At 36.7% G+C, this 24868-nt stretch overlaps 1 protein-coding gene across 1 annotated transcript in view; it reads right to left on the reverse strand.

Moving 5' to 3' along the window:
• SNAP91 (synaptosome associated protein 91) overlaps window positions 1-24868 on the reverse strand; it is a 166489-nt gene that overhangs the window by 70588 nt on the left and 71033 nt on the right. The window contains 4 exon segments of the mRNA XM_070449843.1: window positions 1955-1982; window positions 7453-7523; window positions 13128-13169; window positions 17415-17521. Of these exon segments, the coding sequence (XP_070305944.1) occupies window positions 1955-1982; window positions 7453-7523; window positions 13128-13169; window positions 17415-17521 (248 nt within the window).

The raw sequence follows: 24868 nt of genomic DNA on the forward strand, positions 1-24868 counted from the left end.
GATGTTTAGGAAATACCAAGGAGGATGTACTGACAGCAATGAATCTACAAACAGAAATGCAGAAATGGTCTCCAAAGGCTTATTAAAAACTGCCTTGTAATAATAAGCTCTGAAGAGATGAGGAAGGGAGGAAAACAGAACCAAAATAATCCTGTTATTACAAAAAGAAAAAAAAGTCAAAATTTGATTTGGCAAAAATGCCAAAACAGGCCATCTTAAAAGGATTCCAGAGTCTCATCACACTCGGCTCGGCAGGCCTAGGACAGAATTCCTCCCCAGACGTGATGTTACAGTCGGCTGTGTAGCAGAATTACCAGGGAGCTTCAGTTGTCTGTCTGTCTGACCGCTGGCTCTACCTGAGGGACTCTCAGGCAGAGGGCCACGTGCTGACAGAGTACGGGTGTCTGGGGTACCCTGGGCACTCATAATGCCATCTTTCTTGTCTGTAATAATATTAGTTACATGACAGAAATTCGGCAAAGAGGAAAGAGCACATCATATCACATTTTTGCCTGAAAAATACAATGGCAAATCTAAACTACCGACCTATAGAACTAAATCACTCTTGTCACTGACAACCCTAATCCTGTCTTTACAAGACACTAAAGGAGAGAGGGAGTGGAAGGAGCTCTGACAGTTATTACGACAGATGGTCTAAAAGACGTGTTTGGAAGGATACCCAACAACAATTGGTTTCATTACCATTCCAGGTGGCACTAGTGGTCAAGAACCCATGTATCAGTGCAGATAGACGTTAAGAGACTCAGGTTCGATCCCTGGGTCAGGAAAATCCCCTGGAGGAGGGCATGGTAACCCACTCCAGTATTCTTGCCTGGAGAATCCCATGGACAGAGAAGCCTGGTGGGCTATGGTCCATACTATCGTAAAGAGTCGGGCACAACTGAAGCGACTTAACATGCATGCACCATCAAGGCAGGCACAACATCATGTGCCTTATTTATCTCACCAGGCTGTGATTCAGAGTTCTTGAAAGTCCTTTGAAACTAGTAAGTTGTTACACTGATATATTTGTTCTCAGTTGTAATATAAATGTATGAAAATTTCTCCTACTTAAAAAAATGTTTAGTCCAGATAGAGGGCTAAGTAGACATTGCCATATGATATTGGACTGAGAAACTAATGTAAGAGGAAATACAAAAAAAAAAAATTACCTTACCTTTCCTCAAAAAATTCAAAATAAAATTTCCATGAAAGTGAAGGTGTTAGTCACTCAGTTGGCCCGACTTTTTGTGACCCCATGGACTGTAACCCACCAGGCTCCACTGTCTATGGGATTCTCCAGGCAAGAATACTGGAGTGGGTTGCCATGCCCTCCTCCAAAATTATCATATGATTCAGCAAATTCACTTCTGGGTGCAGACTCTAAAGAACTGCAAACAGGGACTCGAACAGATATTTGTATACCGTGTTCACGGAAGCATTATTTACAATAACGAAAAGGTGGAAGTGACCTAAGTGATCATCTATGGAGGGATGGATGAACAACACGTGGTCTATACATAGAATGGAATAGTATTCAGACTTCAAAAGAAAGGAAATTTCTGATATATGCTAAGATCTTAAGGGAAAACCCAAACGAACTTTTTGGCCAACCCAATACAACATGGATGAACGTGGAAGATAGTCTGCTAAGTAAAATATGCCAGTCACAAAAGAACAGATACTGAGAGGTTCAACTTATTTGAGGCACCTGGAGTTGTCAAAATCATAGCAAAGAAAAATAGAACGGTGCCTTGCCAGGAGCTGGGGGTGTAGGGGATGAGGGTGGGGAATGATGAGTAAGTGTTTAAAGGGTACAGAGTTTCAGCTTGGGAAGAAAATGTTCTCCAAAATGGATAATAGCGATGGCTGCCCAACAAAGTGAATGTACTTACTGTCACTGAGCTCTACAATTGGAAGTTGTTAAAAAAGTCAAAACACAAGACAAACTTACCTTACTTAATGGAGAGGGAGCACCAGATCTAAAAGGAAACCAAAAAGAATAAAAACTAAATAAACCTGAATACATTTGTAGAAGCATTTAAGTCTGATGCTTGGTCAAGCATTAACTTGTTTATATACAGACCTTTTTTTAGTGATGCATAAGCTATTTTCTAAAAACAAGTTTTATCTGACATCTTCTAATATTTTCCATCCACTAAACTTCTAGTGCTAAAAATTCTTAAATTCAAAATCTTTTTTTGTATCTCTAGCAACTCAGTTAACTACTGGAGCTGATCTGTATTGCCTACGTCCATCAAAAATAAACTCCTCAAGTTGCAATTTTAAAAAATTTGCCCAAGAAGACCTGGGAAAAATAATGCTTTATAGATTCTTTTTTCAAAACTATCTGGTTTAGTATTTTTAAAAGTTAGAAAACCCATGAAGGTTAAAGTGCACTGGGATTCATTTAATCAAATTGTGATACATAAAAGGAACACCAGAATAAAAGAAATCCCTACACACCCCATGCCTGATATGTGTCTCAGCTTTCATGTCCTAGAGCTTGTCTTTTTTTTCTTGGCTGTAATGAAAACTATCTATGAGAAATGTTCTCGTTACCCTGTGAAAACTTGAGAGCTTGAGAAGAATGGTAACCTCAATGCTTGTTTCTATGGGAATGAGGGAAAATCAGGATGAAATACATTTCTTTTTTCAGTTAGATTACTGGTGGCACTGATTATTGTATATCATTTCCAGCAAAATGCTTCAGAAACAACTGCCTAAACAGCTTAGATTTTACTACCTTGAGTTGTCAGAAAATAAATTAGTAAGGAAACATGATGAAGGAAAAAAAAGAGATTTAAATAAGAAGAATATCATCAGGGTCTTCTATTTATTTACAGAGATAATAGCACAGGTGGCAGGAGCAAAATAAAATTAGCAGAGATTTAGTAACTGGAGTTTGGTACAGTATCATGAATTCTTCGTTTTACTGGATATAGCAAAAGAAATTTAACACTTTAGATGCATTTTAATATCTCTTATGTTCAACTTCATTTGCAAACACATGCCTGCCATTTCCTGTTTAGTTTTTACTGAAAATGAACATGAAAACAAGGGCTCACAGAGATCTCTGTGATATAATGTAGATAGAAGCCTAAGGGTAATGCTTGGTTAGGCTATGTTTAGTTTGGCTGCTATCTTCAGTGTAAACATACCCCATGAAGAAAAGGATATATGTTTATGTATGCTGCTTATTAAGGGTCTACTGAAATAAATGGAATCACAGATTCTCTGTATCTCAGAAACTTAGGAACCTACAAATCTAGTACTAAGGTAGAAAATCCCCTAATGAGTTTTTGGTTAATAATTTCTCCACTCCTACCATTTCTTCTCTTTAAATATGTGGAAAAGGAAAGGAGTTAGGTCTAAATAAAAACTCAAGAAAGTAATAGTCTTAACTCTGCAAAGTCAAAACAGAAACATAGAAGCCATCTGACATGGTCACTTTCTAAGAATGAGTTAATGGAAATTAATTTGTTTCTCTCTCAAGAGCTTTTCATGAATCAATTCTTAGTGGTACCAACACAATGAGAAATATTAATGCAGAAAAGAGAACTGAGGATGAACAAGAACTTTTTGAACTACGGGTCCAAACTAATATATAAAAGTTTCTGACATATTCTGTGCTCTGTAGCAAAATAAAGATATAGTAAAAATGACATAATTTCTCCACATACTATTAAAGAATATCATGCTCAAACCTAAGTACAAAATATCATCACTGGCACAAGAATCAGCTTGCCAAACTCCTGCATGAGTTCTATTACTAAATGACATTTGTAGTTACCCCGTGGAATAAGCAAAAATCTCCTACTGTCCGTCTCCTCCAATCATTCCACTTATTGCACTGTATCTTATTCGCCTGTCTTTGCCACTAGATGCCAAGTTTTTTGAAGGAAGCGAATCTATCTCATTGCTTTATATCAGATAAATATATTGCAGAATAAATTAGCCAAACATCTTTAACAGTTATTTTGTTATGAAACAACTGTCAGGATGTACGATCTCTGTTTCCATGGACCAGATCCAGGTTTCGTCATAATTTCCTCAAAAAAGTAGAACCAGAGGTGTTCCCACTGGGGCCACTACTTTAAGAAGCATCATTCATCACTGATTAAAGTCTGAGGGCTCTGAGGCTCAAAAAGGTAAATAACTTGCCCAAGCCTCATCATTCTTTAATGGTAGATTTCAGGCTCCGGTCCAAGTCTGTCTGTGCACGTTTCACATTCCAGCCTGTCCTGACGAAAAACACAGGAGAGCCCAGCACATTTGTTCCTCTCTTACATAATACACGAACTGCTTCTTTTTACCTCTTCATTAGCTGATTTCCTACCCTACCACTGGCTGTTAACCCTTTATAAAAGAAAATGTTATAATCTTTAGATATAAAATATGACATTATTTAAAGCCTGGTACTTATTTCAGTACTTATTTCAATTACTTCAGCTAGAGAAATTTAGTACACAGTGAATCATGTTGGGGAAAAATAAGGCATGAATGTAATTTAAGACAAGAAAGAATGACCTATAGTAATGTACCCTAAATCTTGTAAAACGTTACAAACAAACCATAGCTTTTTATGATGAACACAGAAAATGCCAAGGTTTGCTACCAATGTGTTAATGGTAAGCTATCAAAAGAAGACATTTTATTTCTTATTCATAACACTAATCCCTGCATAGTTTTGGTCACAAATGCTAGCCAGAAAAATAGACAAAATGCATATGAGAAAAACCTGTCTCTTCCAAATAATTTTAATTACACTAAACTTGAGGTTTCTTGCACCCTCAACAGCTAGTAAATCCACATATAAAACAAAATCAAGTTTTCTCTTTTGTTCTGTGGAATTACCGAAACAGATAATGTACAAATGCATATCACACAGTATTGCAGAAAATTCCAAAAATGAGTTATCAGTGGATATAAGGCACTAAATATAAAAGGCCTACATATTTTTTGGCAGACATTTGAAAATGCTTCTTTTTAAGTATCTACTTAGAATAATTTTATACTGCTCCTAGAAGACAAAGAAAACCTCTTTAATTAATTTTCTGTGTAACACTGTCTTTTGGTAGTTCTTGCCATGAGCCATAGGGAAATCTTTTGTTTACTAAACAAGTGAAGAAGTCTTTGATTTCTAAAATCTAAGAGGAATATCTGTACAGCCACCTAAGAGAGTTCATTACTCTTGATTTAACACCAAAATAAAGTAAAACCATTTATGCCAGTCACCTTGAGAGACAAATTTCAAAAGTATAATGGAAAAAACACAGATATGTAAAATGGACAGAAATCAGTTTTAAATGTTCTAAATACCAAATGTGGAATCTTAAGAGTGTTTTTTGCATTTTTAGTAATAACCAAATGCAAAAAAGTCACTCAATATAGTACTCACCCTTCACTTAAGTTCCCAGGTAAGCACAAACATACAAAGAAATAAACAGTTAACTACTATAGTTCATTTATTTTAAAAATAGGGAATAAGCAAAGACAAGTTCAGAGGTGGTCTCAGCCAATTCAGAAAAGAAATCTGACAAGCATAAAATGATTTTAAAGGAGAAAGGAAAATTATGCTCAAAGGTAATTCAAAACAAAAGACATTAAGTTTTTATTTTACTACTCTAAATGTCCATAGCTAAATAGCCCCAAAATAGTTTGTAGCAGCCACAAGGGGGCAGCTTGAGATCTGAAGTTAGGCTGATGAAATTCACTCTGGGAGATGGCTTTTCACATGAAAGCTGCCCTGGCCGACTTAAGCAGGGAAAAGGGTAGACCTGTGCGGGGTGTGAGGACCGGAGGGGAAAAGACGGCAGATAAGCCAGCTTATCCGCCTTGCACCCATGCGCATCCTGCATTGCCCAGGGAGAGGCTCTGCACCGGCCAGAGGAGCAGGGATACTGCTCAGGCTTCCTGTGTCCTTTGGTTTAAATCCTAGGTAACTCATCTGGCTTCCTAGACACCCTAATATGGTGTGGGGGAAGGGGCTGCAATTACTGGAAGTGGCCACCTTCTTTCGTGACTTACTACTCTCATGCCTTTTCAGGTGACGTCAATCTACCCACAAAAGTACGATCATCCTTGGCCAACAGTGAAGTGGGGACAGATCTGGAACAACAGTACAACCCTGACAGAGCCTTTGAGAGGTCCTGCCATTCGTCACTCCAAACAGCTCTGCATCACTGCCTGAGAGAGTCCCACGTCATTGCTTATTATTGAAAATTTAAGACATGCAATAATTTTTATACTAACTTGTAACAGACAAATAACCCTTAGCTAATGAAACAACAAGCAAAAAAAGTGACTCTGAGACACAACAATCTAGATTCTAGGAGAATGCCCAGAGAGAAACAAGCAGAGAGAAGATGTATTTTAATAGCTGTATCACAGGTAAAATCCATGGTCAGCCGACAGCCCTGCAATGAGCAGTTCATGGGTTGTCTCTGCCAATTTCTGCTGTCCATCTAAACAGAATCAACTTACAGCTGGAACATCAACAAAACAGATTTCACACTGGCTCTGTAGAGACAGCTCCATTAAGGTTTTAGATGAAGATAATGAAGTACAAAATAGTCTCTGACCTTAGCAAACAGAAAATCCATTTAAAGTACATATGAGGGTGGGGGGAGGAGGAGAAGGGAAGTCATAACACAGTGCAGTGCATGATTAAGGAAGGCTTCATGAGATGGCCTTCCCGGGATGTATAAGATGCCCACACACAGAGACAAGGAGAGGCAGGCATCCAAGATTAGCAGAATTACAGTCTAAGCAAGGCAGTAAAACGGGAAAGGATCAGGTCTTGTGAACAGCCAAGTATGACCCTGGCTGGAGGGAACAAAAATGGAGCCTGGACATTTTAGGCATGTGATCGGGAAAAATGTACATAAATCCAAGTGTCCAAACACAAAGGTTGAAAATATACTAAAAGTGCACTTCTCACTGCTCGACTGCTACTTTGTCTAGAAAAAGATCTCTGAGTCAAGTGTCAGCAGCATGCCATGCCGAAGGGTCCACGAGGGGAAAGTCTGGAGTGCAGAAAGCGATGCCAGAGGGCTTTGCTTTTTCCACAGTGGGGTTGGTAACGTAACAGCCTTCAAAGGCTGCTTGGGAAATTGGGCTCATTCTTACTTGTGCCCATTGATGACAGCCTCAACTTTTAGACACAAGCAACTCTTTCTGAGGATTATGAGTCCCTTCTGAGGGCAAATAAATAAGTCAGCAAGTTCAGCCAACACAGGTACAACCTACTAATCTGCTGCATTAGCCCGCAAATAGATCACCTATATGGGGTTATGCTATCATAAGTTAACAGGAAGGGGGGTTTTGAGGGAACTGAGGAGAATTACAATAAAGCATACCATGAAACTGCAGTACCATGATAAATCTCATTGTATAAAGAACAACTCTAGTATTTTTCTGTCTTATTCAGAATATACAACTAATGCGTACTTGTTTCCAGGTTTCTTTCCTTCTAATGTATTTAGATGCTGTTCAAGGGTCTCCATAAGACTGCTGGGAGCCTACAATAAGAAAGAAGAAAATAAATGTCTGCACTGCTTTCTTTCAAAATAAACACACTGGAACATCACTGTTAACTTTGACTAGTGGAGGTCTGTGTACCCCAGTACGTATGGGAGATAATTTCATCCCAGGTGCTTTTGGTACTTAAGTATTTAAATTTCACACAATCTCAAAGAGGCCCATCTTACATATACATAATTTCACTGCATAACAAATAGTGTTACAGTGTGGTTTCAGTGTATAAATTACATCAGATAGACTTTTTTTAAGATATTATTTAAATGTAGTAAACAAATCAAATTCACAATGTATTTCTGTAAGACCACAGTGAAAAAGTAAAGATATTTACATCCAAATCAAAAATATAAGTGCCCAGATACAAACGTACAGAAATATGAAAATACAGTAAAATCTCACTTATCCACACTCGACTGAAATAGTAGAGAAAGTCATTACTTTATTAAAAAAGGGAGAGTGAAAGTTGTAGGGGGGAGATATAGTTTTAATAGTTGACCACAATTAAGATTTTCTTATTGTTGAGCTATTTATATACATAATATAGAAACTTTAGCAAATATTAATGTTATAATAAGACTACTACATTTTGACAAATTTAATACATATTTTCAACTCTTATTAAGAAGTACCTGAATGTTTGTTTTCATAATTTTTAGGCAATATAAAGTGATGGCATTTTACTGTATATTAAAAAGAGACATAATAGGTTCATATAAATATTCTACCACATCTATTCCTCAACTATTAGAAATCTAATTTCACCTTTCTTGAAAAATCTTAACTCAAATTAGACCTTGACAGCAGCATAGGCATTCAAAGACTATCATAACATTTATAGATAAATTAATTTTGATAACTGTTTTCTTAATTAATATAAAATTAATTTTGAAGCATTTTAAAGTAACTATGCTAAATGCTGAAATAGCTCACAGAATTCAAGGTGATTTATACAACTGTACATTTTATGTTGTACTTACAATGACAAATGAAAATAGAATTCTTATTGAAATATTTTAATTCTGGAAGTTCAGATATTTAATATTCATTTTCATTTTACTAACAGGCTCATAAGCTGTTTTAACAATAATGACTATTATATATGTAATTACATTGATTATTTCAAGTGCAAATTACTAAGTGAGCCAAACATAAATTTACAAATTAGTAAGTGAATAAAAATATTAAATTGACCAAAGTGCTGAAGGTAGGGTACAAAGAGATAGCTAGCTCTATAAGCATTATATAAAAAGTTAATGTCTACAGAATAAATGATTATCAGGGGATATAATTAATTTTGAAAATTATAAAATTAGAATTTTTAAATACTGCTCAGGTAAAAGTGGACCTAGCAAATTACAGTAAACTAAAACTAAGGGTACACTTCTAAGCTTTCAAAAATGAATTTTCAAGAGATAAAGGAAATTTTGCTCTACGGCAAAACTATAAACTACTAAGATGTGATCCCTTAATAAACAGAATATGTATTGTAACCTTGAAAAGAAGAAGACAGAAACGGCTTCACAATTTTTAGATGTATCCACACTTGATAACTTTGAAACTGTAGTATTGTAATAATTATAATCATTATAATGGTCATAATAATGGAACCTAGGAGGCCTGGGCATAGAACTTTTAAAAGATTTAGTTCCTCTGAATATTAAATGCAATGTAAAAGAAATGTGACTCTGCACTAAATCTGTTTAAAGAATGCTATTTATAGTTACAAAATAGAGAACACTACATTAAATTGACAACAAATTGATAATAAAAGAAGTAGTTTTTTCCTATATAAATAATTTCTTAATTAAAACAAAAAGTAAAAAACTAGGATGATACTTTGCAGTTTCATTTTTTTAATTTCTTAATAATTTAAGAAAAAAATTAAAAACAAAGTAGTAGTTAAAAAATCACAATAGTTGAGACAAACAGACTGTAAAACACTCTGAGGTGTTACTTTGCAATACATTGCACATAAAATTAAGTTTGCAGCACTTTACCTTAGAGGTTCAAAAATGCTTTATTATTTATATCTCTCATTAGGACATTTTAAATCTAACAGAAATAAACACAAACATTTTCAGAGGGAAAAAACTACTTTGATAAAAAAATTCATGAGTGTAGGAATGCTGGCCTTCTCAACTCCATCTATGGCAATGAGCACATCCTGCCATGCAGCAGACAAAAATGAAAGCTGTCTCAAATTTCCAAAGGGGCAAAATTTTGAGAATGCCTCTGCTGTTGTAAAAGGAACTTCAGAATAATTAGCAGTATCCTTAGTGGCTTATTTTAAATGATGCCGAAGTCAATAGACCCATCAGATGAAAACACCAACCCAAATAATAAGAGGCAGCTTGTGAAAGCGAATAAATAACAGTGATATATCATGATTACTGATTCAGTGGTACAGTCTTTAAAAGGAGACTTTTCTTTACCAGTAGTTTTCACATCAACCAGAATTCCTGATATCAAAACCTAAGATGTTTTTCATAAATGGAGATATATTAAATTTGGAACATGCATGCACACACACCAAACAGGAAATAATATTTTGAAAATCCTTTTCTTAGAACAAATTCATAGCTGATTTTGAAAGGAACCATCCATCTACAACTCAGATGCTTCAGATTCTAAAGCATCATTAAAACCAAATTAAAAAAAAAAAAGCAACGAAAAGAGCATTCTAATTTTTGATCATTAGTTCTAAGAAACCATTGGAAAGGGTTGAGGAGAAATATTTCAGTTCTGCCATCACATTCACTTCTTATCCAGTACTGTACTTTTGAGTATTTAAAAATATTTTTCTTCAATATTTATAAATCATTTAAAATGCTGTTATGATGCTATTATATGCACAACCTAAGAAGGGCTACAGATGTCACACTGGTATTTATTGTGCATTTTCTAAGTTAAAAGACATCCATTCAATTCCTCTGTGTCATCTTGCTGCAAAAGGAATTCTAATCCTTTCTCAGTTAGGAACAGCCTTTTCCTACTGCCCTGCTGGTCCCCATCTCCTCTTTAATCCTCTTCCTTGGTGGGTACTTTTGTTCATTGCCGTGGCTAGATTCAATAGTCATGGCTGCCACAGACAATGCTGGCAGAGAGCAGAATCTAATCTCAGAGATCTTAGACTTCACCCAGGTTGGCATTTCTGACCCATTTCCAGATTAGTCCTGGTCTACCCCTATCTGAAGGACTAACCTTAAAACAGCTCACCTTTCAGCTTGGATCAGACCAGAATGTCACAATGGGTCTAAACCCCACATCCAATGATGAGCCTCCAATAAGACCTATGGAGACTTCTAAATAAAAATTAGGCAGTGTGTTCAGTTCTGCTGCTAATGATCCCAACAAAAACCACAATTAGGTTACTTGTTATGAAATACCAGAATCACACAATACTCTTGAATTGAGATTTAAATATATGTTGGAGAAATGAAGTAGAGGATTTTTTTTTAATAAGGAGGTAATTTTAAAATAAATGTTAATATTGAAGTTTATGTTACTCTTAAGGTCATAACAAAAGCAGAGGAGAGAGCGTTGCCAGTGTCTAATGAATCTCTGCATCAGAACAGCTTTCTATTAACACAAGATCCAGAGCAAGATTTATCTTCTTTAAGGATGAGGGCGGGGCTTTGTTCCTCAAATTATGACAATACAAACATCATTAAATAAAATATTATGTCTCTAGACTTGAGAGATTATATAAATTATAATGAATATTACATATCATTAAAATTAAACCCAAGTTTGTAAATCTTCTTTTAATAATTTTCTAATTTTAAAAACAAAAAGGTATTTAAATATTCTTCTAAACCTTTCTTTGTCTCCCTTCAGACTCTGCCCAAACTAAGTGAGACAACTGAGGACCTATTTTCATTTTACCTGCCAGCCTATTAAACAATAATATAGTTTTACTTCTGTTCCATGGCGAGAACAGTCTATGTAGTTGAAATAAAGATAATTCAACATTTCTAAAAGCTAATCTCTGAGTTAAATATCCACCTTTTTTGGGGGGGTTAACATATAATTTATCTGGGTTAGTTTTAAAAACTGCCATGAAAATGTTTATTATAATTAAATAATTTTAAATGAAAGTACACTGATTTTTTTGCTTTTTATTATAGTGGTACAAAATCCATAAATCTTTATCTAATAAAGATATTTTAATAGTATTTTATGCACACTTAATCTTTAACCATAACCAAGATGATACCAATATCTTATTTAGGTATGTAACTGATTAAAGAACACTATCTTCTCATAGTAGCAAAAATACTTTATGCTACTGGAAGTATAAAATACTTCCATAATAGAGTATAAGATACTCTAATAGAAGGTGTTATCTCCCAGTTTTTATTGTTTTATCTTTATGTTTTGGCTATACCACACAGCATGTGGGATCTTAGTTCCCCAACCTGGGATCGAATCCACAACCCCTGCATTGGTAGTGTGATGTCTTAACCCCTGGACTGTCAGGGAAGTTTGCTATTGCCCAACTTTTAAATCAAAAAACACAATGCACCCCCCCCCCAAAAAAAATCACAATGCCCTCATGTTCTGAATTGTTTTTTGAGTTTTATTTATAAAGAATCCTTGGTATTTAATTGATATTTTAATACTGTAAATACAGAGATCATTACTTTGGGTTTCTCTGATTTTTAACAAAAATTTAAGGTTAACATTATTTAAATATGGAGACATTTTAAGGGGTAATAATAATAACTTTTTTTTTTAATTTACAAAGACAGAAAACTCATATATTCATTACTGATATATATATGACGACAGTTCTATACTTTCTCCTATCACCTATCTTGAGTTAAAGAACATGTTTGGGATAGAAATTTACTATAACAGACCAACAAGCTGATTAAACAAAAACAGTTCCAGCCAATTAGGAGAAAAGTCCTACAATAAGTCTGTGCATGTGTGAATGGTCTCAATTCTACATCAGAGGAGCTCTACAGTGTACTCTCTTGACAGATAAAAGGATTCATAAGGAAGCACTACAATTGCTTTTGCTTTCTAGAAAGTCTCCAGAAATTCACTTATCTACCACTACTACTTGTTTAAAAAAAGGTTTTTTCATATATAGGCATTCCACCCATTCATAGGGGAGAAAAAAATTAGTGTAGTAGAAATATGACATCAGTGTTCGCCTCATTTGTGCCCCTTCTCAATCCCTGGGACACATTGAAAACTAGAAGAAGCAGAAAAATAGTTCAAATGTTCTCATTACATGCCTACACACAGTCATGTTTCATGGATAAAGCACCTTTTAAACATTATTCAAAGCTTCCTTTTGATTTAAGAATGAAAAAATGAGCTCAATAAGTGTATTCAGTTGCCTTTTAAAAAGAAATGATTTTATAAGAGTAGGAAAATCTTCATATTATCTCTAGAAATATATTCAATAGCTAGAAAAAATAAGTAAGTTAGAATGATTTCCAAGAAAGGTGATTGGCCTACATTCAAAATGCATCAAATGCTTACAAGACTCTGCCCTCAGTAAGACCATTTATGATAAACTATGGGTTAATAATTTCATGCATACTAAGTTTTTCACTTAGACAATCACTCACCTGAGTGAGGTCAGGAATGTCACCTTTATCAATGCCAACTTGCTGTGGATTAAAATAAAAAAGTTACTTAACAGGATTTTAAAAATTAATTTCTTAGATCACCTAGAGTATTAGTTAAAAGCACAGCTCAATCTTGCTAAAAAACAGTTGTTATTATGTACATTAATCTCATTCTGAATATGTGCTTTTTGTGCAGCTTTCCAATCAACAAAAGAGCAATGATTTTGGCAACAGAGTTAGAAATAACAAATGAACAGAATTTAACTAGAACCCCCCAAAAAAGAACTTAAGAAACTGAAGTGTAAAAAATTTCCTCCATGGTTAATAGCAACTAGAAATTTTTTTAAATGCTTAAGCTAAATTTAAATGCCTGGTCAGTCCTCTGGACACAGAATACTCAATTAATTTTAATAACTCATTCAGGGTATAGTGTCCATGCTTCCTCAAACAGGGAGAATCACCGTGTTAGTGTCTTCTGTATCCTTCTGGAGTTTCTTTATGCATATACAAGGAGATAGGAAATATATAAATGCATTAATTATTTCCCACATTACTATACAATAACAGTATACCATATGCACTGGGATTATACTTTTCATTTGACAATGTTCTTAGAGCCCCATCCATATTAATATACAGAGTTTCCTCATTTTTTGAAGCAGCTTCCTTATCCTATAATTTATCTAATAAGTCACTTATTAATGAACATTTAAGTTGCTTCCCATCTCTTGCCATTGCAAGCAATGCTACACGCATCATTCTGCACCTGTGTGGATACATCTATAGGGCACATTTGTAGAAGTAGAATTACTAGATAAAAGCACATGTGAATTTTTAATCTTGGTAGATTGGGGAAGGAAGAGAAGGGAGGGAGGGATAGAAAAAGAAAGAGCTAGTAAGAATACAAATATGGGAATAGATTCACTTTTTTAAGGTCAATCAATGAAGAGGGTATACAGGGGTTCACTATACAACTCTATCAACTCTTTTTATACATTTGAAAATTATTCAAAATAAAAAGTTGGGATAAAATACAAATCGTAACTTCAATTCTCTCATGCTGTATGAATGAGGAAACTGAGGCTTACAGAAACAAAGTGGGTTATACCACGTATCTCTCTGAGAATCAAAGGGCTTTGTTAAGCTGATGGAAATGTAGAAGCACACACAGGAAGTGTAAGTGTCAGGCTTCTGCAAAGACAGTATGTCAAACTGGAGAGTGGAAAATCCACGTGAGTGACACATATGAGCTAACTTCTTCCTTTTGCCTTCTCTATATCTCCAGCAAGCTTTCTCAGCCTTGGTGATATCAACATTTTGGGGTGGTAATTCTTTGTTGGGAGCTGTCTGTGTCATCCTTAAGCTCACATTCTTTCAAATTATGGAATTATAAATTAAGGCAATTTCACCCTTCCGTATATCAATACCTCTTTAGATGATCTATTAAAATACTAAAATGAATGAAGTCAGCATGTCTGAAGTTATGTGTGTGAAGCATTATGTGTGTGTAGTAGATGCTCACTTGTGTCCAACTCTTTGTGACTCCATGAACTGTAACCCACCAGGTTCCTCTGTCAATGGAATTCTCCAGTCAAGAATACTAGAGTGGGTAGCCGGTCCCTTCTCCAGAGGATCTTTCCGACCCAGGGATTAAACCTGGGTCATCTGCATTGCAGGCAGATTTTTTACCGTTTGTGCCACCAGGGAAACCAAAAGCATTATAGAGTCTTAATACTGGAATCATGTAGGCAAAAGGTGATGTGATTCTATTAAGTGGGTAACTCTATTAAAGACACAGTTTAGGAATTCTTCCTTTATATTGCTATTTTTACCGCTCTGAACACTTAACTAGGGGGATAGAGCTGAAGTGTGACTGTATTACAGAAATCTCATCACTTTCTGTCTGCAAGTATTCTGGGAGACATAACTCCTACGAATTGGTATTTACCTTGGAATCACAAACTAAGAATAACTTAGTTCTATAAAAGGGAAGTGCGTTTAGCAGACATGCCTATTACCTGTTAAGTAACCATTTTACAAAGTTTCAGCTGTCTGCTTTAGAAGCTTCAGCGTAAGAATTCAAAACATGGCAAGTTTTCTGTACTTCAAGCAATTCCTCTGCAAAATTTGGATATGGCCATAAGAACTATGGTATTTCTTTTAATATGATGGACAACTTAATGTTAACATTTGCCAAACAGCCTATAATAAAGTCATATTTCATAAACAACATTGTAGAAGTCTCCTACACGTCCTTCAGACAAATGGTGTTAACGACAAGGTAGCTTACCGGGAGGAAGTCCATACATACGTACCCACACAATCACTTTTCGTAGAAAGAGAAGGGTTGTACATTTGTTGAAAATTCTCTGTATTTAACATTCATAATCAAACCACTAAACATTGGTATTCAGTTAGTGTTTAAATTATGGACAATGTAATTTAGATATGAAAGAGAACACAGCCCCTTGTGATTAATATTTATTCTACTAAAAACAATTTTGTCAATTAGTATCCATTCTGGGCTTCTATGATAGCTCAGATGGTAAAGAATCTGCCTGCCATGCAGGAGCTGCAGGAGACTTGGGTTCGATATGTGGGTCAGGAAGATACCTGGAGGAGGGCATGCAACCCATTCCAGTATTTTTGCCAGAGAAATCCCATACACAGAGGAGCGTGGTAGGCTACAGTGCATGGGACTGCAGAGTTGAGCATGACTGAGCAATTCACTTTTAGTTTTTTTTCATCTAATTTACAAAAAGTCTTAGTCATAAAGTCTGAATAAAATAAAAATACTTAAAACTCTCAAAATGACATCTAACTTCTGTATATCTCCTCAGCAGCTTAAAATGGGTCTGAGATAACATGAAGTTATCAAGAGACACAAAATAAAATTTTACATGTAAGAATAAAATGAATTGATAATAAGCACCCCTTTTCTCATGGAGACCTTGATCCCAGCCTTTTCATGTTGATTAGAGAAATATATACCTCAAACTGCAACATGTGCAATGCTTTATTTTTCTGATATACACAATATCAGATGAGAACACTGGAAAGAATGTATACCAGGAATTAATTGAACCGTGAAATAATCTTCTGCCCTGGATGCTTAGGTATCTTTTCACAGAAAAGAAGTAGGCAAATTTTACTAGATTATACTGATAATTATGGTTAAATCATGGGAAAATCATATAAAATACAAAAAACTTGTGTTGCAGCAAAAGTTTCAAGCAGTTCTATTCTTCTTAAGGCCACCAACTTCAGTAAACCCATGGAAGTACACATGAATGCTTTAAAGCATTAATTTATACAGCTAGTCTTTACCTTTTGTTTTCCATATTATATATAATTTTTTTAAAAAATTCTGATTATAAACTGAATGGGTCTAAGCTCAAGAGATAGCATTCTGCAAGATTATTCTCATCTTAGAATTGAATATGACAATTATTCTTATGACTAAATGAAATTTGAAAAATAACAGACTAGAGTACTTTTGAAATTACATGTATAAAACTCCTATTCTTGTGTTATAGCCTGAAAATGGTGAAAACAGCAAAAACATGGCATAAATGTCCCACGTCCACACCATTTTATTCTTTGCTTATGAGCTTCAGAACCCCTCTCACAAAGTTGAGGGATCAGCAATCAGTTAGCTGAGATGCCAGGGATCCCATATATCATCCTGACAAAGGACTGTAGTAAAATGTCATAATCTCCACTATCAGTATGAGTTGATTATTGAATTTTGTAAAAGAAAACACCAATTTACAGATAACCCCAGGAACAGGACTGTATAGCTACACATTTACTGTGATTACTTATAAAGAGACATCCTTAAGAAACAATTTATAAACTTTATAAAATTAATTATACTTTGTTTCCTTTTTTCCTTGTGTTTAAATCATTTTGACAAAATAATAAAGTAAGAAAGGTCTGAGTTTATGGTCTGTCATTTACATACTGAGAACAATCGACAAACTTTTTAAGGACTTTTTTCTAGGGTTCAATACAAAGGAATAACTTTCTTACAATCAAGAACAGTCATTGGCTGAGATGGAGGGATGAACCACCTTGCAAAGCTGTGAGTGAGCTGAGCATCCATGAAACTTTTATTTGGACACAGAACGACCTTCTGATTGAAATGCAGAAGTATAGAGCACAGATCTGGGTGAGAACCTGATGAGATGACTTCTGCCCCTAATACATTTTGACTCTGTGGCAGAATGTCTTGCCAGATTATGAACTCTATTTTTTACTCCAGATATATGAGTTTATATTACTTACCTCTGCAACTTTCAGAAATTCAGACACGCGTGTCATCCTAGTTAGAAATCGCTTGTAGATTTCCAGAGCATCTTTACATTGTCCTTTCTTCATTTCAAAAAACTTTTCTAGGAGAGACAGATAAGCATTTCAAAAAGAGTATTGTATTCAATCTTCTTCTAAGCCTACACTGATACTATTACTTACAACTTTAATGTCTGAATTAACACAACTGGGCACTAAAACTTATGCTAAGTATGAAAACAAGGGAGGTCTCAGTAGTTCAAGAAAGGTATTATGTTCTAAAGTGTCTCACATGAAACAATTTAAATAATGAAAATACAGCTAAAGCAGAAGAATATATTCATTGTAAAGATAGATATACTTCATGATCTGTATACCCTAGTACTCAGTTTTGGAAAATTGCCCCAAATTCTTGCTGATAACAATCTCAAAAGTTATGACTGCATCCTACAGCATCCTTATTTTCTTACTAGTTCATTATAAAGCAATAATCTATTTATTATAAGTAATCATCTATAAACTTCCCTGAATTAAAGAATTCTTTAAATTGTCTACATTCCATATAAATAACAATAGATTTTACCAATCAACTAATTCTTTCAAACATTATTCTTTTAGTTATAAAATAGTGGAGTGTCATATCTTTTAGTTTATAATCATATCCTCTTTCTCAATCTTTAACTTTCTAGAGAATTACAGAATCCTTTTGCTGCTCTCTTCTGCCTCCCTATGAGACTGTATCTTCTCCACACATGTTTTGAAGAAAACTAGTATGTTAACAGTGGTTTCCCTAGCCAATTATTCCTCCATTCATTCAGGCAAAAATTATTGTTAGTGCAGATAGAAACACAGTCAGCTGATGTCTACAATAGCTCCCGGGCAACCTTAAATTGTAACTGATGGCTCAGTATCTTCTTCATTTTATATCTGCACAAGATTAAACGTATGCTATTTTTATGCTTTCTCACATCTGAAAGTTCTGGATTTCATTCAGCATGTTATTTTACTACCTCAAAAGTATTTTTAATTTTCATAAGTTTAATAATATATAATTACACAAAGAACTAATTATCAAGGGTAGCTACTCATTACCTTCTGTTGACAGTCTTTTGGTAATTTTACTTTTTAACATATGCCCCTGTAGGGCATTCGAGAGAAGCAAAAAGATCAAGAAAACAAACACATACTGTTTCCTACTTGTTAAGATTTGAGAGGAAAGTGGGTCTTTTAAAAAATGACCAAATTTTAGGATACCTTCTTTATCCACCCTACCCTGTGTTCTAAACTGGAGACAAAATTACATATGGTGCTATACGGGAACAAATTTTTCCAGTTTAAGCCTTTGAAAATTAGGACTTATTCTGTAAAACACACTTTTTTTCTTTTAAAATAATCTTCCCATAAACAATTTCTTCTAAGTATCTAACTTACTTTTTGTTTTTAACTATAATCTGAGTTTATGTCTTTGAATTAGATCTTCAGCAATAACACAAAAAGAGAAATCAAGCTGAATAATCCAAATTTCCTCTTAGAACCAATGCACCAAAATTTTAAGCAATTTTTGTCTCCTCTGTATGCTTTTTAAATTGTTTATATTATTGTATTTTATTTTTCTTGGTAATTTAGGATTAAGGAACAAAAGAGATTCAATGATGATGGTTTTAGGTTATAATCTCATAAATGTTTCTGTAACAGTGGTAATGACATAGAAAGGCAACAGGTATTGACCAGTGCAAAGCTTAAGTCCTCTTATCCCCTTAGAAACCAGAGAAACTGACACTTCTAACAGAGGGGATGGGCCTAGAAATGCATGTTTTTCCTTCATATTAAAGATAACACGTTGATTTTCAGTATTTGAAATGATCAAATACTGATATTTGTAACATGAATTTTATAAAGTGCTAATAAAGTCCTTTGTCATATTAGTACTGACTTTCACAGAGAAACTGTCCTAGGAAAAGGATCAGATGAAACGGTATCTTATTCCAGTGAAACAAACATACTTTGCATGTGGACTCTTACTAATGACCATTAGTCAGTAAGGGAAGCATCTTCTTATTCATAGGTCAGAGCGATAAAATGCTTGCAAAAATCCACACCACTATAGATTCCAACTTTAGATACAGAGAACTGGTCATGAAGTCCTTGACTGAAACTCACCTATAATATACAGTTAATTCCCAACACAATTTAGTAAACAAACAAAAACAGACCTGTCTCAAAACACTCAGGATACTGAGTGTAGCTTTTATCTTCTAGAGTGTTACTTTTACAAGACCAAGTTGACAACAATGCTGAACAAAGACTATTCAATGCCAGAGTGTACAACTATCACCTCTGAGAACTCAGGTCTCTAATTTTTAAAAGGTACAACTCTTCTTTTCTGCTCCTAATCACAGCCAAGAGACCATTTTATCCTAATTAAATAAAAATATTTATTGAACTGTTATTATTTTAAGGAGAAAATGTGTTTAGGACAATCTTTCAAAAAAGTCAACATACAGCTACATGGCATTGAAGGAAGGAACTGTTCAAGACAACAGGAGAGAGTCATGTGACTTAATATCTTTAATCACTAAATCAATCATAAGGGCATTAAATCCAATGTTCCTGAAACAGAAGCGGGGATGAAAGTGGGGTACCCTGGGGAGAGAGGATGAGAATGAATCATTTCTGACTGGCATGGATTTTTAGTAAATGGGCAACTCAACGAGAGTTTCTAACTTTTAAAAGACTAATTACTGTAACTAATTATAATTATTATAAACAGAAACAAGGAGGTTAAGGACAAATTTAACAGCTGTTTCAGAGACTGCCAAGTTTTAGGTAAGAACGTAGTAGCTGGGACTTCCCTGGTGGACCAGAGGTTAAGAATCTGCCTTGCAACACAGAGGACGAGGGTTCAATCCCAGGCCAGGGAACTAAGATCCCATATGCCATGACGCAACTAAGCCCATGTGCCATAACTACTGAGTTTGTGCCACAACTAGAGAATCTGTGCACCACAGTGAAAGAGCCTGTGTGCCACAACGAAGACCCGACACAGCTAAATTTTTTTTAAATTCCATAAAAAAGAATGCAGTATCTAAATTTAAATGCCAACAAATCAGTAGACATGCAAAACTGAAGCTCAGGAGGAAGGGAAGAACTGAAAGTATAGATGTGAGACTCATCATAATGAAGATAAAAGCTTTCTAGTGAAGAGCATACAGAAAAAGCCAAATAGTACATGGCTGAAAATGAACTTCAGCAACAGCTCACATTTATGAGCCATAAAGAAGAGGAGTAAGATCAGCCAGCAAAAGTGGCTGGCAAAAATCTTACTTGGCTTGCTGACAAACTCCCCCACCTGAAATAAAAGTGATGTGGTTTTGAACGGCAAGCCACAGGTAGGAATTTTTCCCCACAAAAGGCAAAACCTCCCAGGGCCCTGTATTCGACAGTCACTGGTGTGCCCGAGTCCACTCTTTTTCTATCCTCATGAGAAGCCAGGATGGCAAAATTCAGTTCTGCACATTAGACAGACTTCGGGGTGATCTGGAAGGGGAAACTGAGGCAGCAGCGGGCTTCCTGTAGCCGTCCAGCTGTCTCTCACGGTAAGTGGTGAGCTCCTGGGAGGGCAGACATCCTCCCCAGCACTCCACTGGCACCTCCAGCTTGCTGGGCTTCGAGGGTAATGGCCACAGTCACAGCCACTGGCTTTGACCCCCTAAATCCCTGGATTGCACGTCCAGGGTCGCTTCTCCAGCTTTCCAGTTTGCAAGGCAGCCGAGGCAGCATCAGCACACCTTCAAGGAGGGCCTCAGAAGGAGCAGCTTCCCTAGGGCACAGGAACTTATGACTTCAGAAGCATCTCCGGAGGCCGAGCCCTGAACCAGTTCCTGCAGGCTTCCAGCTATTACAAGAGGACCCAACCCCTTGTTTTGAATCCTCTTCTATTTAGAATATATAGAGTGGTTTCTGTTTCTGGCATAAGACACAATATTCAGCGCTGAACTGGCTTCAGAAATCAGACCCTCAAAAATAAAGTGGGGAGTCTGGGATCAGACATGCAACCTGACTGAATTTGAAGGCAGAGATGACCACCTGCAGCCAGAGGAGAAATGGATTCGTGGAATCCGTGCTGCAGAGGAGCAAAAAAATTACTTAAATTATGGCCTGTGGTTTTCTGAAATGAGCACCTGAGAATGAAGCTTATCAGAACAAGCAGCGGCTGGGAGAGAACCACGATGAGAACAAGGCAGATGGAACGGTGGGGAGGGCGCCTGCTTCTGACTCCACCCGAGAGCTTAAAAAGGAAAATGACAACACAGGATTTAAAATGACCAGCTCAAGGCTCCAGCCAGACTATGGTACTCCATGCTGCCCTGCAATAATCTTATCCTTGCAGTCACAGGGCTGTCATCGCTAAAGTCAGAGTCTAATCTTGTGAGTTGCTGAATTATAACATGTGTGGCTAAATTAAATTTCTAGCCTCAACGTGGCCTCCTTTGTGAACATTAGGGCTCTTATTGAGAAAGAAAAGGACTTGGTAGATTCAAACCAAAATGAGCTACCTTTGCTGGAAAAAGCGTTTCCTTCTCAGTCTGAAGATGTTGGTCCTGCCTTGCTTGGAGATTCTATAATCACCCCACCTTCCCCGTGCGTGCTAAGGCACTTTAGTCGTGTCCAACTCTTTTTGACCCTATGGACTGTAGCCCACCAGGCTCCTCTGTTCATGGGATTCTCCAGGCAATAATACTGGAGTGGGTTGCCATTTCCTCTTCCAGGGGATCTTCCTGACCCAGGGATCAAAGCTTCATCTGTCTCCTGCATTGGCAGTCAAGTTCTTTACCGCCAGTGCCACCTGGGAAGCCCATCTGCCATGAGAGAATAAAAATTCTCCTTAGGCCCCATCCCTCTACTTCTTACTCCTCTCCCCTTGCCAACTGCTTTGATTCAGAGAATTAGTTGTAGAACCCAGCAATCCAGCCTAACCTCAGGAGACAAGTACAAAGTCTGCCTCAAGAGGAAAACACCATACATACTAAAAGCAGTGCAAGACTGTCCACGATCATGTTGGCAGTAGGGCTGCCAGATAAGATACACGACCCTGAGTTAAATTTAAATTGTAAAAAAAATAATTTTTAACATAAGTAGCTCCCAGATATTCTAAGGGACTTACTTGCACTCAAAAACTTACTCATGTTGATCTGAAAACAAGTGAACTAGATGTCTTGTAGTCTTTTTCCTATTTGGACAATCCTAATTGATATAAGCCTAGAGAAATCAAACAAATTCTAAAGGTTCTGAGCAGGAAAGAAGGACCACTATGTTCTCTTTTGTGTTGTCACTGATAATTCATCAATGTGAGTGAACAGGCCAAAAATTACCGATTCAGGATGCTGGCCTGAGCATCCATGAGTAGCTCCAACACAGTGGTTCCCAAATGGAAGTCCCACAGATCAGCGGTAATGATACTTCCAAGACACACAGATTCTCAGGCCCTACCCTAGACCCACTGAATTAGATGTGTGTGCGTGCATGCTCAGTCATGTCCGACTCTGTGGCCCCATGGATTGTAGCCTGTCAGGTTCCTCTGTCCGACAGACTCTCCAGGCAAGAATACTGGAGTAGGGTTGCCATCTCCCTCTCCAGATCTACTGAATTACAAACTCTGGGTTCAAGCCCTCCAGATAGTCTTGAGTCAAAGCCTTGAAAGACAGCCCAAAGCATCTATTTCTCCTCTATGGCAAAGGGACATTTACCAGAGTGACTACACACGTGGGAAAGGGATATGCCCAGTTTTCAGGGACACAGGCTCTAAGCCGATGCTATTCTCTAGGGATCCCAAAAACGTTGCTATTATTTTCTGCCAATCTGAGTGGAGGCTTTCTGGGGATTAGGAGATTAAAAAAATTACAATCGGTGGATGCACAAAACTAACATTGGTTATTTTCCCAGTTTTCTGAATACGTAGATGGAACAGAAATACTCTGAACCTAGCAGAATCCTCACACCGGCTTCCTGATCTCTGCAAACCTACAGGGTAGCAATTCCATCATATTCCCAGTTAAACTTTCATATCTGGTTTGTACAAAAGGTAAGTGGATTTTAGAGATGAACCACAGGTTACTGAAACCTTGATTAGGTGATGATTCTCACTTGCAGACATCCAGATGTGTTGTCCTTTCCAGCATAAAATCAGCACAGTTCCTGACATGGGATAAGCATCTATCAAACTAGCAAGTTCTTTTGTACATAGTCCAGTAAGCATAGCCCATTAAAAGTAGTTTGCTTTCATCTTGCAAGGATGCCAGTACATGCTCATTGTCTTAAAATTTTAAGTATATTAATCTCTCTGGCTGTCCTAATGTCAATGGATACTATTTGACGACATCAGGCTGATCATAGCTGGTGGGCAAGAATTTCATATATGCTAGGTGCCTTAATAAGTCACATGCAGGTCAAAGAGAAGGAAAGTCTACGGAAGCCTAGGGATCTGCTACCTCAATGCAGTTTCTGTGGGGCCAAAGGTCCCCTCCACAGGAAAGACACACTGCTTCACCTTGCACTTCCTATAATGAAAATGCAGACGTTCTGCTGAGTTTTTCTGTTTTGGAAGTAACACAGACAACACGTGTATGTGCTGCTCTAAACAGAGCATCTGGTACAGTGTCACATGGAAGCAGGGCCCAGATCAAGGACGACTCTGCAGCTGCTCCAACCTCGAGCCCCATGGGGCTTTAGATCCTGCGGATGGAAAGACACTCAGAGTGTCTGCAGCAGATCCAAGTGCTGCAGGACAGCTCTGGCATACACCAGTAGGAAAATACAGTAGACACTTCTTGTGCTTTGAAGCAGGGCCATATCTTTCTTAGACAGTAACTAATCTCCTTCAGAAAAATTGCTCTTGGCTTGCTTCTAGAGACTGACGGTTCTGACCTCAGAGAATACCAAGTGATTGTAAGACCAAGCAGTATCTAATACATCAAATCATAAAGTTGAACAAGTGTGAGAATATAATCCATCACCAAATGGAGGTGGTAACATAAGAGATCAGCCTGGAGTAGCTCCTAAACACCTAGGTAAGGTTGTATGAACAGGTGGCTCAACTCCCACTGCACCCACGTCTTCTGGATGGCTATTTCTCCCCATTCAATGATGCCTATGGTCGCTGGGGAGTTTTCTATGACCAGTTAACAGAGAGAAAAGATAAATCAAGCTTGACTTAGAGATGTTTTCTCAAACTGGCACCAACTGGAAGAGGTTTGCTGAACCATTACATCCCAGGAAGGGGTGACTTGTCAGTAGAAAGAAATCTTTTATTGCAGGCCAATCGTCAAGCAGTGTCTCTATCTCATTTTCACTTTATGTGGAAGGAAAGATGGTGAGACGAATGGAATTACATCAAAATAGGAGCATGTCAGGGGTGGCTTCAGAGGTGGTTGTCAGCACAGTGGAAGTTATTC

This window comes from Odocoileus virginianus, chromosome 19 (genome assembly GCF_023699985.2).
Source record: "Odocoileus virginianus isolate 20LAN1187 ecotype Illinois chromosome 19, Ovbor_1.2, whole genome shotgun sequence".
NCBI lineage: Eukaryota > Metazoa > Chordata > Mammalia > Artiodactyla > Cervidae > Odocoileus > Odocoileus virginianus.